Source organism: Dermacentor albipictus, chromosome 1, assembly GCF_038994185.2.
Source record: "Dermacentor albipictus isolate Rhodes 1998 colony chromosome 1, USDA_Dalb.pri_finalv2, whole genome shotgun sequence".
Lineage (NCBI taxonomy): Eukaryota > Metazoa > Arthropoda > Arachnida > Ixodida > Ixodidae > Dermacentor > Dermacentor albipictus.
In genome coordinates this window covers 405524925-405538342 of record NC_091821.1, presented here as the reverse complement: position 1 = coordinate 405538342, position 13418 = coordinate 405524925, and the positions used below count along the sequence as shown (strand labels likewise).

The window sequence follows — 13418 nt, the reverse complement described above, 5'->3', positions numbered from 1 at the left end:
GGCCATTTTTTTCTCGGCTAATCAAATTTAAAAAACTACAACATAACTCTGAGCTAAAAAGTTAAACAGCAATGCATCCCATTTACACGCCATCGAAGAGTGCACAGTACTCCACAGAAGGTCTAATCGTGGTAAGCGGAGCTTATTATGCCTTCTACAATGAACTACCACCATAAAACTGTTGACTCGCCATCCCACTCCAGCCCTGCGAAAGTGGATGTCCAGCGAAGCCACCATTACAAGTGTTGAAGAGGTATATGCATTGATTTATTGATGGTTCGGACGCTTGTTTTGAGGTTGTTATTTATTGAAACATATGCTGTTCTTTGTATTGTATAGATGATTTAAATGAATGTATGCACTGTTGGCTTCACTTTGCTACGCGCTTGTAGGCTCTGCCTGACGGCGTTATGAGCTATGGCATCTTTCGCTTGCTTACGAGGGTCTTAGTCATTGCTTACGGGTGTATTAGTCATTTCTGATTGTGACAGATGCTTGTTCTGACGGTGTTTTTTACTGTAACGTACGCTGTCCTGTAGACTGTATGCATGATTCCAATGAAGGTATGCACTGTTCGCTTCACTTTGCTGAGTACTTGTAGCCCCTGCATTACGAGGGGGATGAGCCATTGCATCTTTGCGTGCGTAGGGGGGGGGGGGGTAAGAGTCGTCGCTGATGATGAGAATTTTTTTTCATGGAAGGAGGACGGACAGAAAAAATGCCGACCATCGAGAGGCTAAGAGCTTCGCTGTAAAAGAACTATTCTTACTTTATCAAGAAATAACCTTAAACTTCACTTTTTATCCATTGTACAGTAACCTTTCCCACAAGCAGCGTTGATTTCTGGTTTTCATCAATTCTACCAATGAAATATCAATGTTATTACTATAATCAAGTGGTAGTGATTTCTATAAGGAAAGATTATTTTTTCTTCTTGCTGGCGCAGAGTGATGTTTGTGCTATTTTTTTCTTATTTCAATCTATGTTGAAGATTGTTTAACAGTATCATTGTTATAAGTTTTCTGAGAAAATGCTGTTTTGGTTGTTTTTCGTTACCAATTTTCTTTTATTACGAGTGCCACGTAGTTGTTATCGATTTGCCGTATGCGTTATTCAAACGGAATGTTCTCGGACATGTTCAAACTACCTTGCGGAGCTCTCCGTTCCAAGGACCCTTTTTCTATCCAAGTATTGTTATACTAATACATATAGGGAATTTGATATTAGAAAGTGATCATCATTATGGATACCGAACATACGAATGTGTGCGCTCAATACCTTTGAATGTGGACCTTTGAATGGAGGCATACACCAACAACTTTCATTAACTGGCAGTTAAGCAAGCCAGCACGTTCCCGTAAGAGGTGTTCTTAGAACGTTGTGACTGACCATTTATAGCACTTCCACTTCCCCCCTACCACACTCTCGCCACATTAAAACAATTGTAAACTTTAACTGCAGTAGCGCAACGGTTATGGTGTCACAGTTTGCACTGCCAGCCTCTATTTAGGGAACGGCGCGTGATAGAAGGCGTAACCGGTCTCCTTCGCAGTGCGTGAGAAGCAGGCTCGGAAGACTGAGCAAAGCGTTTTACCCGCTCGTTTTCCTTTCGAATGTTTTGTTTTGACGTAATCTTTTGTCTTCCGCGTGTCGCCGCGCCTCTCCTGAACTCGTTCTCCCGAGCACTCTTCAAGTGAAGGTCGTACGTGATGTGCACCACACCCTCTGGCAAGTCGATAAAGCCGGTGACGTCATCGTCGCCAGATGGCCGTGTCGCGTATCACTTCCGTGAAGAGAGCACAGAATTTCTTGAGGGACCGGAAGCTCGGCAGCCGCGAAAAAAAGGCAGAGCCTAGAGCCAAGAAGGGAAAGCAAAAAAAAAAAAAAGTAGCAGTCCTCAAAGAGAGATCAAAGGAGGAAGAGATGGCGGCTGATGATACTCCGCGGGGTCGGCGCCACAGATCGCCACTAACCGAAATGTTCCTTCTCTCCATGATTCTTGCAGGTGCATGCGCATGGCGTCGGTGTCAACTTATCACCGCAGTCGATTGTGCGGAGAAAGTGCCTAGTATTGTTGCTCGGCCACGTGGGAGACCACCCCGTCATTTGCCCGAGAAGCACGTAGAGTGCGCGCCGAGCACCGAGGTCTTCGAAAAGGCGTGAGCGTAGAAAACGTCGCAAATGGGGGTGGCCAAACTGTCAACTTGAGCCACAAACGATCTGGCACGCGAGCGAGCGGCTCTGTGCTCTTCGCTTTCACGTGCCCACGCACGTGGCGGCGCGTTTTCGCAACCACTGTGAACGTCCGGAGGGGCATGACTCGATTACCTGACAAAAGGCGACCTGTCAACTGATGCGGAAGGTGACAGTGTACCGGAAGAGGTCGCCATCGAGATGCCATCGTTGCTAGGCCACGTGAGGTGACGGTGATGTGTGTGCTTTCGGACGTGTTTGATGCCCGAAGTATTACGTGCAGTGTGGCTTCCCGCATACAGCCTCCTCTATTCTCCGCAGGATTCGTAGACCTGGAGGCGGGGGGGGGGGCTATTCTGTGAAAGACCCCCCCCCCCCTATTGGACATGGCTGGCTACATTCACCATCGCAGTCTAGCAAAGGGCATGTTTCGAGGAACTGGCTAAGACACAACAAAGAGCGGGGCTGTAAGCCATTGCTCCTGTGCAGCGTTAATAGCTTTAAAAATGGTATATTTTAATTCGTTCCTCGTTTCGGTATAATAGAAATAATTATTCTATTATTCGCAGGTACAACGCCAACAAAAAGCAGTCAACTTCAGCGTTGGAACGCGTGCCTATTTGATGAACTCCCTACCTTCCTGCGCTGTCAGTGTTGAGCAGATAACCATACGCAGAAATTAGTCTGCAGTTCCCTCTTCATTCGACTTTAGAAAGCGTTATCTTCGTGGTTAGCTTTGGTGACCTGCGAAATTAACGAATTCTTTATATTTCATTTCCACAGAAATATTTGTAGACATTCTTCCAATTTTAATTGGATTGATTTGAATTGAATGTGCCAAACAACGATTTGATTATCAGGCAAGCCAGGTCTTTATTTATTTATTTACTTCACGTACCCTCAAGCGCCTAGGCATTACAGAGGGGAGTGGGGTACATGTGTAAAACAGCATTGATTGCAACAAATTTATATAATACATGCGAGGTTTGCTGTGGACGTAATCATTAAATAATCAAACAACAAGAATACTATGATATTCAAATTACATAACTCTAGCGACACCTGAAAAATACGGTGCAACAGCGCATGTGGTCACGTGGTCTCAGTTGAAAAAAAAGCAAAGGTTTGGCGGAGAAGTGCACTGTCTTCGATGGATTCGACATCATCAGGAAGGTGGTTCCAGTCGGTCGGTGTATTGGAATAAATGAGTATAAAAACCTGTCTGTGTGAAAAAAAGTGGCTCTAGCTTTATGACGGTGATCAACTCGAGATGACAGATAAGTAGGTGCTAGAATGAGCTCCCTGCTAAGAATAAGAAGATGAAATACTTTATGAAAAAGGTATAAGCGAAAAGTCTTCCTGCGCAGTGATAAACATGGTAGACACAAGTTGCTCTTTATAAAAGTTATGCTAGGAGTACGATCGAAGTTTGAGTGAATAAAATGAGCAGAATTGTTCTGAACAATTTTCAGAGGATAAACCACAGTAGCATTGTAAGGGTCCCAAATCGCAGCAGCGTATTCCAACTTAGATCGAACTATATAGTGTTTCATACAATGCAAGTTTCAGGGATGAAGGGGATCTGCTAAAGTTTCGCCACGATTAGCCTAACATGCGATTGCCGTTATTGATTGTGGAGTCAATGTGACATTTCCAAGATGAGTCATGTGATATAGTCACACATAAATAACGATAGGATGAAACATGTTTACGCTAGACGTGGTTAAGCATGTATGCAGGTAAAGACACGTCGTGTCTAGTAACAGCAATCAGCTTGAATTTCTTGCTGGTTAGCTCCACGAGTTAGTTTACACCAAGCGGCGATGGTATTTATATCAGTCTGTCGAATTTCCTGGTCCTTATCATCACGAATCACACAATATAGTGCACAGTAATCGGCGTGTTGGTGAACCGAAGATGACGCGCAGTCGGGCAAAACCGAAGACCTTCTTCTGTCTTAAATAAAATACGAACGAAAGTCTTGTTCAAGTGCACAGAGCTGGGCGTGGGCTTGAGGTGACCTTTGTAGATGTACGGCAAGCAGAAAAATGAGAATTATTCTGGGTCTGCCACACGTTTGTATTGACACATGTACTTGTCTTTATCGGGCGACACGTTTCACCACCTAACAAATGTTATCGCACAGCGCAGGACGCGCCTGCATGTATCGGAAGTTTCTGGAATGTTATCGATGGTTCCATCCGCTGTCTGCGACCGAACCTTGTATAATCTGATTGCATGAGTGCGCGACGCGAATAATGTACAACTTCGTGGAATGCACGCGGGTCCCAGCGATTACTCTCGAGCATTCGACGACTGATGTATAAAAGCCGACGCGCTTGACCCGCTGATCAGACTTTTCGACGATCGCCCACTGTGTTCGCCGCTGTCGCCATTCTTTGAGTGTAGCCTGTTTTTGAGGGCACAAGTTCGCCCCATAAAACGCTAGTTTCTTCTTTCCCAGTCTGGCTGATTTCGTCACCGTCACTGCCACGTGACAGTAGCATTAGGCGAGAGCGTATCACCGAGCATGAAAGTCCACAAGGTGATTTCTGATTAGGTGTTTAAATGCGCCAATGCAGAATGATATCTAAGCTTTTATTGCGATACTGCTGAAAATGACGAGTTTAGAAAGTCACAAGGCTGTTTCAAACCAGAAAGAGAAAGTTAAAACAAATCCGTGTACTTCCCATAATTCCCATGCTGGCTGAGCCGCCCCTAATAAAGCTCCCGTAGATACTAGTGCCAGAGTTCTCTCTAGTATTTATTATATGAAACTCTTCGACACTCCATTCTCTACCCGCGACTTCGCTACGCATGAGCATGCGTCCTGTCTCTCGGCGCCCTTGTATGTGAGGCTCACCACCAACCTCCCTCAGCTGCCAACTACCGCCAACCTCGAACCCCAGCGAAATAGGCGAAGTGTTTGCTTTATTTCGAAAAAAAAATTCCCATATTTCAGTTGAACAGACAACTGCGCGGCTGTTATGCGGGTGCTGTACCACTACTCCCCAACCACATTTTATTGCCTGCTAACCGATTTCTAATTGGATTACACTTTCAGAGCACTATTTACCCTCTGACTTGAAAGGCACAGCGAGAGCGGGGAAAATTCTTTTTTTCTCCCAAGAAATTGCCATAGCTAGACCTTCAAGACCAATCCTCTTACCTGCAACGCACAGCGATAGCATGCAACTCTCTGCCATCTCCCGAGAAATTGCTCTGCACCCAGTGCTTGCGTGTTTTCAGTAGGCACCATGGGTCTCCAGAAACGAAAATCTTGGAATTATGACCATGTGACGCTGGCACAGAAACGCTACGAGAAAATTATGGCCTCAAGTTTACAGGTCTCTGCGATCTTCTATAGAATCGCTGCGCATCGTCACATATGCACGCTAGTGGTGCTACCTCTCTCCTTTCCTCTGTCTCTTCCCCTGTTTATCGCCTTCTTGGAGGAGAGGGCAGCAAACCGGACGTGTATCTGTTTAACCTACCTTGCCATACCCTTTCTTACATATATATATTTCTCGCTCTTTTACGTGGTTCATGGTCACACAGTAACTCGCGTCACATTAGCTTACGCGAGTCGTCATTGGAGCAATTTATTTAACTTGGTAATGCAGACGTTTAAGTCACTCTGTGCACGCCCGTCTAGCAAAAAAATTCACTCTGGGAATCGGTTTAAACGAAGACTTCATTGATGTTTTCATTGGGGTCTCAGTGTTGCTAGCCATTGTAACCTGGCTTCGGTCTTGGCAAAGACAGTCACGTGGATGCATTTATGCACGATAAAGGGCAATATTATTGTGTATACGTACGATATATTGATGTAGCAGTACCATAGTGTCGCAGGCAAGGGCTCCTTTCGGAGCTCGTCCGCAGTCGTATGCTTACGTGTCCAATGCATCCCTGGTAGACTCCAAGCAACAAAAGTCTGCAGCTGTTTACTTTCCGAATACTTTAATAGCGGCAAACACACGGAACTAACTACGAAAAAAAATGAGAGCACAAAACAGAATCCTGTGCTTGGCGTTGTTGTTTCACTTGACTATTATCGTGCTGTATAGAATAAGAAGCTGGAGAGCGTACACCTATTTTAAATAAGGCGCATGCGCGTAAAAAAACATATATGAAGGGATGGACGTAGATGCTTTATAACAGCCAACTAATTACTCATAGATAAGTTTCAAGATGCCTTGGGGGTTAGTAATAGTAGAATGTAGAACATTGAACAGAAATAACAACGAAGATTCCGCTTCAAAGTGAGGATAGACAATTAAAGTACCACCCTGGCATTTAGTGAAGCCAAAACAATTTCAGGCTGAACATTAAATAAAGTGAGAAAAAAGGGCATCACTTCGCGGTGAAACAACAAAGAAAAATAGAACAAAAGAAAGACCTTAGAAAGTTTAGCGAGATGGCGTAATTACCGGATTTACAAGTGAAAGAAGACAGACTGAGATGTTGAAAGACACGAAATAGTTGTGATATAAACATATATGGATAAGGCATGGCTCGCAGAAAGGAATAGCGAAAAGATAGCAAATGAATGCCACCGCACTTGTTGTACAGAAGGACATTTTGCAAATATGTCACAAGAAGGAAAAACATGTTGCACTCTCTGCTTACACTTGTACCAAAAACATTTGTAATGAAAGACTCTGCTTCCCAAAAGAAGCCACTAAAGTACCCTGCACTATATTAAGCTGCACGACAAGCTACCGGCTGTAGTAACAAAAAAAAATAGAGAAACGTTAAATCAACGGAAATGACTGGTTCGCATCGTAATACAATCGGAGTCTGGAGAGTATTTCACTGGAGCTGTGAGAAGATCATTTATTGCTGGGCAGTTACGAGGCGGGCACAGGGTTCGAGTAGAAGACATCGGCCGGAGCGCTGGGAGCAGTGCCGGGCTCGTTGGTGGAGACACTGGCACGGAAGCCTCCGGCGTCGGCGACGTAGTCCACGCGGCGGGACACGCCGAACGCGTCCGTGTAGCCGTACGATCCCGTGCGCGAGTTGGTCTCGTCGCTGGTCTCCTCGTGGTAGTGGTGCGAGCCCTCCACGGGGTTCACCGCATCGTAGCCGAAGTGGTACGGCTGCGGAGGCTGTGTGTCGAGAACGGTGTACGGTGAGCCATAGAATATTCGAAATCTGATCTGCCAAGCGCACATGAATTATCTTGCAGGAAGAGAACTGCTGTGCACTGGCCAACGTTTATACGCATGCGTATCTTTGTTTGCTCATTTACTTGTGCCAGTTCTGTTTAATTTATTTGACGACAGAATGTGGAAAACCAGGTGGCAGATGTTGCCAGCATTTCGAATGTTGATAAATACGTGAATGAATAAATAAATAAAGACTCCTTTCCCGGATGTCCATAGTGGTGGAGATTGAAGCGGACATTAAACGATGGCGGGGTATTAGCGGTCGTTTTCGTTGTTCACGCCATGAAAACCATGATAATCAGCAACTGTCATCATTGGTTGCCATGTAACTCTCCCCCGAAAAGCACTTATAATTACTCAATTGGCACTTTTAGTGGCCCCTTCACGTGAGCACATGAAAATTTCATTTGAAAAACAGAAATACTTTTATAGCCGCTTTGAAACCTCACTGAAGTCATTGCAGTAAGCGAAGTGCGCAAAACCGTAAGCGATAAAAACGAAAAGCAGTACTATTTCAAATCATTACATTATTTAAAATAAACAACAGCTGTTTGACAATCGTTAGGCTTTAGTACAATGTAACAGCAGCAATCTTCTTGAAAATTTTACTTCATTTATATCTAGAAACTGCAATATTGCGCACTTACGTAGATTGGCTCCGGGTCAATAAGCTGCGACATGGCGCAGGCCACAATGCCGAGGAAGATGAGCTGAAAGGAAGAATAGAGGAAAGAGGATGGCTATAAAAACAGCACACACACCATTTTTTTAGGGGAAATCATATTTTTATCAGGAACTGAGAACTGTGCTATACTGTACTCGTTATTGCGGATTCAACAATCGCCTTAGCTATGACACATATAGATTGTTCACCTTCGTTCGGAAGTTTGTTTTATAACGAGCGTTTGCAGCGTTTCCTCGGAAAACGACGCTGTAGCCCTGTCAATTACATTCGGTGTAGTTTTCTTCTTCCCCCTTCTTAGGAATGCATCATGTAACCGCACAAAAACAAGGGACAAAGAAGGAACACGTAGGAGAGGCGCGGACAGGACAACACAGGACAGCGCCTGTCCTGTCTGTTCCTTCTTTGTCCCTTGTTTTTGTGCGGTTACATGATGCATTCCAATAACGACCACCAACTAGCCCGCTTATCCCTGATAAAGATCCCTTCTTTGCCCTTCTCGCTTATACGCAAGGAAACTCTGCAAGGTTATTGATCCAAGAGCCCCTACCCAGCATTTGGAGAGCACTGTTTTGATGAGAATTGCTTTATTTATGTATCTTTGTATCCTTCTAGGAAACAATGAATAATGAGATAGTATATGCAAGCATAACGTGAAGTGGACCCCGCTTTGACCTGGCATCGTACTAACCTGGCCTTCCCAGAATCTACGATTGGCCTGTTTCAACGTCCTACTTACAAACATTTAGAAAAGTTGCAATGCGTAGCAAAATATTCATGGCCACGTGTGCGACTTCAGGATAATATTTAAAATTTTCAAAGTGACTGATTTGGCAAGATTTTTACGTGGCTAACTACTTATTTGGCATTATTTTTGGGAGTAGGTAATTAACTTTTCTTTGTAAACATTGACAAGTTGCGAAATCGCTGACAGCTGTCATTGTGGTTTAAAATTGGTTTGTGTCATTCTTAGAAAAACAGAACGCTTGCAAGGAAAGACGGTCTTATTTAATAGATATTGTTGCAAATTATGGCACGAGTTCATTATAATGATGTTAAGGTGGTAACAGCAATAGCGCAAAGGAAGTGTCGGTGTTTGAACGATCTGCTCACTACTTTTGCCAAACTAGGCTCTTAAATTTAGGAGTGAGCACTGGACAAAAAATAGAATAATCTGGTCGTAAACTGTGCGTGACTGCAAGCAGGCCAAACGCAATATTTCGGCTATCAGAGCATGCTGAAAATGCTTTCTCTGCTACAAAATTTTCACGCTACTTTTTCAGCAAATGTATAATAATCAACACAAACAAATTAGTACATTGCCCTTGGCAATAAAACAAGACAGCAGAATGTAAACGCGTCCTTTGGCCTTATTTCACGTTGTCAATATGACGCGCTCAATGCGAAAAAATTTTGAAGGAAACGCGTGGTCCCACTAATACATAGTCTCTGTCATGCTATATATACAGCATCAGTCAACTTGCTCGTGTTGTGTACAACATTATGTCCCTTAACACATTTTCATCTAAAGGATGCTATAGCACTACAGGCGTTGTAAGACAACAACACAATCAAGCTTTGTGAAAGTGTAACTGGTAGCTTTATGTGCGGCGCAATTTAGAAAGGGTCTAAAAAAAAGGGGGGGGGGGGGGACTCGAGTGACATTAAAGCAATGTCTACCTTATAAGCTCGGGAATTGCGCCATATATGAAAACTGTGTTTAAGCTGCTAAAAACAATTCAAAATGTTACACTGAAATCCGAATACCAAAGGAAGTATACTAAAACACAGTGCGACGTTTCTGACTTGAATTATTGGCAGGGATGCGCTTTATTCAAGGAGATAGAGTGCTTGATTCGAGGCACAAACGAATGTTCGTGAGTACTCAAGCAAAACGGAAAAAAACATGCTTTGAAAGACGGCGTGCATCGGGCCGCCATCTGATGTGCATTTGATATACATTTGACATGAGTGATGCACATTTGATTGGTGTGGTTTAACTCGACACGCAGGTGGTTTGATGGACTACATAGTAGAGGTCTGCGGATTAAATTTGACCACCAGTGTTTCGTTAAAATCCATCAAAAGCTTGTTACACGATCGTTTCAGCTTCATACACTCATCGATATGCAGTCACCGCGGCAAGAAGTCGAACTCATGACCTCACTGTAATCAACAGAATGACACAACTACTCATACAGCTTGGCGGGTGATCTGCATTTATCCATGCGGACAACTCGTACGAAAATGACGGCTCGCCCTTCTCTGCCCCTGTTTTTTGACTGCGCTCATCGAAGCAACTTAACTAACAAAAAAAAGCAATAATACACTTAACTCTAAACGAATTCCGGTTTTTCAGTGACAACAAACTTCATTTGTAGTTACCACTATCGGAAGGTTTTCATGCGGGGTGCAGTGACGCGGAATTATTAACACAAATCTATGTCAGCTGTGTGAAAATAAACACGACACCTACATAAACATGCGTAACGTGTAGGATTCAGGCGGGAACATTTTAGTGGGTGCGCCTATATCCCAATCGTTCTTTAGTATGCAGAAGGCGCCGACTGATGTTAGTCCGGGTTGCTGCCTGTTGTAGAGGCACTTGACATAGCCACTCGTAACAGGTTCTAACGCGATTAAATAATTAAAGCAGAACGTCGTCGTAATGTGCAATCAACAGCTCGTGTTGGAGCACTCGATACGTTTTAAGCACGCCACCTTTGTCTCCACGAACAATTGGTAATTGAAATAATCTATGAACATTTTTGTTCCATCGCGTACGTACTGATGAAATATATAGTATGCAAGAAATACTGGAAGTTCGTGAACCTAGATTATGTTTGGCTACATGATAGGTACTTTAAATTTTTTCATTGGATAATATAGTCGTGGAGTCAAAACGAACAAGATCAGCTAGAGAATTATTGATGTTCATGAAGCCTAAGTTTTGCAGCTTTCATTATTGAAATTTGAACCACTTGTAAAATTTTACGAAAGCCTGACGACTTAGGAGAGTTTTCGCAGGAGCATGAAAAATGAAACTCGATCTTAAGGAGTGAAGTGCACGCAGGAACGGCAGCCGACGCTGGCGTGATGAACAAGTAAGCGCTTGCGCGTGAAGAAACCTTTTCGGTGTGCAATCCTTTGACTAACTGCCTCCTCTCCAAAACGTATCCATTATGGCGAAATGTGTACTACCGGCCACCGATTCGTGTTCCTGACCACCGTTGTAACATGAGGCAAAGCGAAGAGCCGATGACAGCGGCGCACTCGGGTAAACGAAACCTTCGCAGTCACACAACCGGAGAATCGGGCATCCCGGGGCTGGTATACATGGAGAAGGGAGCACTGATCATGGTCGATCGTCTTGTGCGCGTGGCGATGGAAGAGCCGTCACATGGAGGCACTCACCTTTGCAAGCATTGTATCGTACGAGCTGGCTTAGCCGTTCACTGCACCAGATAATTCTGTCGCGGATTGTCTCTCCGAACTGGCTCTTTTATACCCTCGTAATGGTTCCCAATGCCGTCGAGTGGCGCGTTACCGTGAATACGCCATCAATATTCCGCGCATCCGGTGCCTCACGTCCCCTTGACTTAATTTGTTTCGCGGGAGGAGCACCTGCTTTGAGGATTACCGACAGCCTTGCCCGGGGGATGCAAGAGGCTGTGTGGGGGGGGGGGGGGGGGGAGGGTGAGATTCAAAGACTGCATTAATGGGACCCTGCGATTCTTCAAGCGCCTCTTTGTCTTGCTTCCCCCCTCTGTCTCTCTTTTTCTCTCTCTCTCTGTCTGTCTCTGTAGCACCCTGTTTATCCGCGAAACAAGGTTGGGGGGGGGGGGGGGAGACTCCGGCGGCATCCTGCGCAGCTCTCGCGCAGGTCAATTGTTATGTGCCCGTTGTCACGACCGCGATCTTGCGCAACCACGTGAACCCCTCCCCACCGCCACCACCGCCACAAACACAGCCGTTCCTTGGAGAGTGCGGGTCCTTTTTATCTTCCACCTGTGCGCCGTCGTTCCGCAACTTTTCCGCACGACGAGTGCTGCGACGCTATACGTATATCGGGAGAGACACCCGTCGGCTCGTCGTATAGTAGTCTCGGCGTCTCGTTTTTTTTTTTTCGGCTTACTGCTTTCACCCCGCAGTGCGAGTGCTACGGTAGTACGTGCCCGACGACCGATAACTCAGAGACCCGTGCGAGCGTATAGGGGTGCTACCGCCGCTTGTACGAAAATACGACTCGCCTCTTCCCTCCGGAGGAAACGCCCGAAGCGTAGCCCAGATGTGTGCAGTGCTGTTACCTTCTAGGGGGCCGCCACCGCGATCTTGATGACCTGACAAGGAGCGCAACGGAACAAGGGGATTTTGCGAACGTTTGCCGTTGCAGGCGGGGGTGTGTTGCACATAAAGGAGCTGCATATTTTTCAGCTTCTGCTTTACCGTTCGTTCGGGATACCATCTATTCGTATCTTTGTACGAGCTTCACCTGCCACCGTAACTCACCGAAATATGCACGATGTCTCGCTACTAAACCGATCTCTAACAAAAAAAGAAAAGACGGCTCCAAGCACTTAGTGCGTAATAGATAGTGCTCGTTTCCGGAGGGAAACACTTAAGCGTACAAGGAGACACGAGGATAGGGCTGCTCATGTTGCAACGATTCATCCATCCATAGTCGGTGAATCGCTATAGCACGGCAGCTATGTACAGTTTCGCTGGAAATTACAGATGAAGTAGTGTGTACATGCTCGGATTGAGCGATCATGACATCTTGCATTTTACACTTACAACAACACAACAAAAAACATACCGACAGCGGAAAAAGTTCCGAGATTATAAAAAAGCTAACTATCAAGCCATCACCAGAGAACTATGCATATTTCTAGTCACATTCCTCCCACTTTATCTGCAACGCTCCATAGAAACTAACTGGTCTATCTTCAAAAATAAAATAAGTGAGCTTATCACTAAACACGTACACCTTCGATCCGTCTATGCCAACAATAAAGCACCATGGTACAGCACATATCTTAATCGGTTATCGAACAGGAAAAAACGTTTATTCCGTACAGCGAAACATTCCTCAAAACAGACACATTGGCTAGCATATAAACGCGCAGCAATTTCTTATATTAAAGCCCTAAGGTCATCCAAATTTTCATTCCTTAATTGTACACTTCCAAATTTATTGAAGACTAATCCAAAATGCTTCTGGGAAGCCATACGAGGAAACAACCATAAAACTGGAATATCATTGCTAACAACTTCTGGGGACCCAGTACCTGACCTATTGTGTTCTACTGTACTTAACGATACCTTCACTCAGTCATTCTCATCACCTCAGACCCCTGATCCGATGCCCGAGATAA

The 13418-nt window shown here is 44.8% G+C and overlaps 1 protein-coding gene and 1 long non-coding RNA gene across 2 annotated transcripts in view; one reads left to right on the top strand and one right to left on the bottom strand.

The window, feature by feature from the left end:
• The window catches only part of LOC135903545 (uncharacterized), a 49683-nt gene extending 43094 nt beyond the window's left edge, over positions 1-6589 (top strand). The window contains exon 4 of the long non-coding RNA XR_010564838.2: positions 2006-6589. This is a non-coding gene — a long non-coding RNA (uncharacterized lncRNA). The remainder of the gene's footprint in view (positions 1-2005) is intronic.
• Positions 6590-7003: 414 nt separating this feature from the next.
• On the bottom strand, positions 7004-11608 carry LOC135903544 (cuticle protein 10.9-like). The gene is made up of 3 exons (XM_065433854.2): positions 11458-11608; positions 8009-8071; positions 7004-7301 (listed from the first exon to the last, which is right to left on the bottom strand). Exons 1-3 carry the CDS (start codon positions 11467-11469, stop codon positions 7044-7046), a joined length of 333 nt encoding a protein of 110 aa, XP_065289926.1. The 5' UTR covers positions 11470-11608; the 3' UTR covers positions 7004-7043.
• Between the last annotated feature and the right edge of the window lie 1810 nt (positions 11609-13418).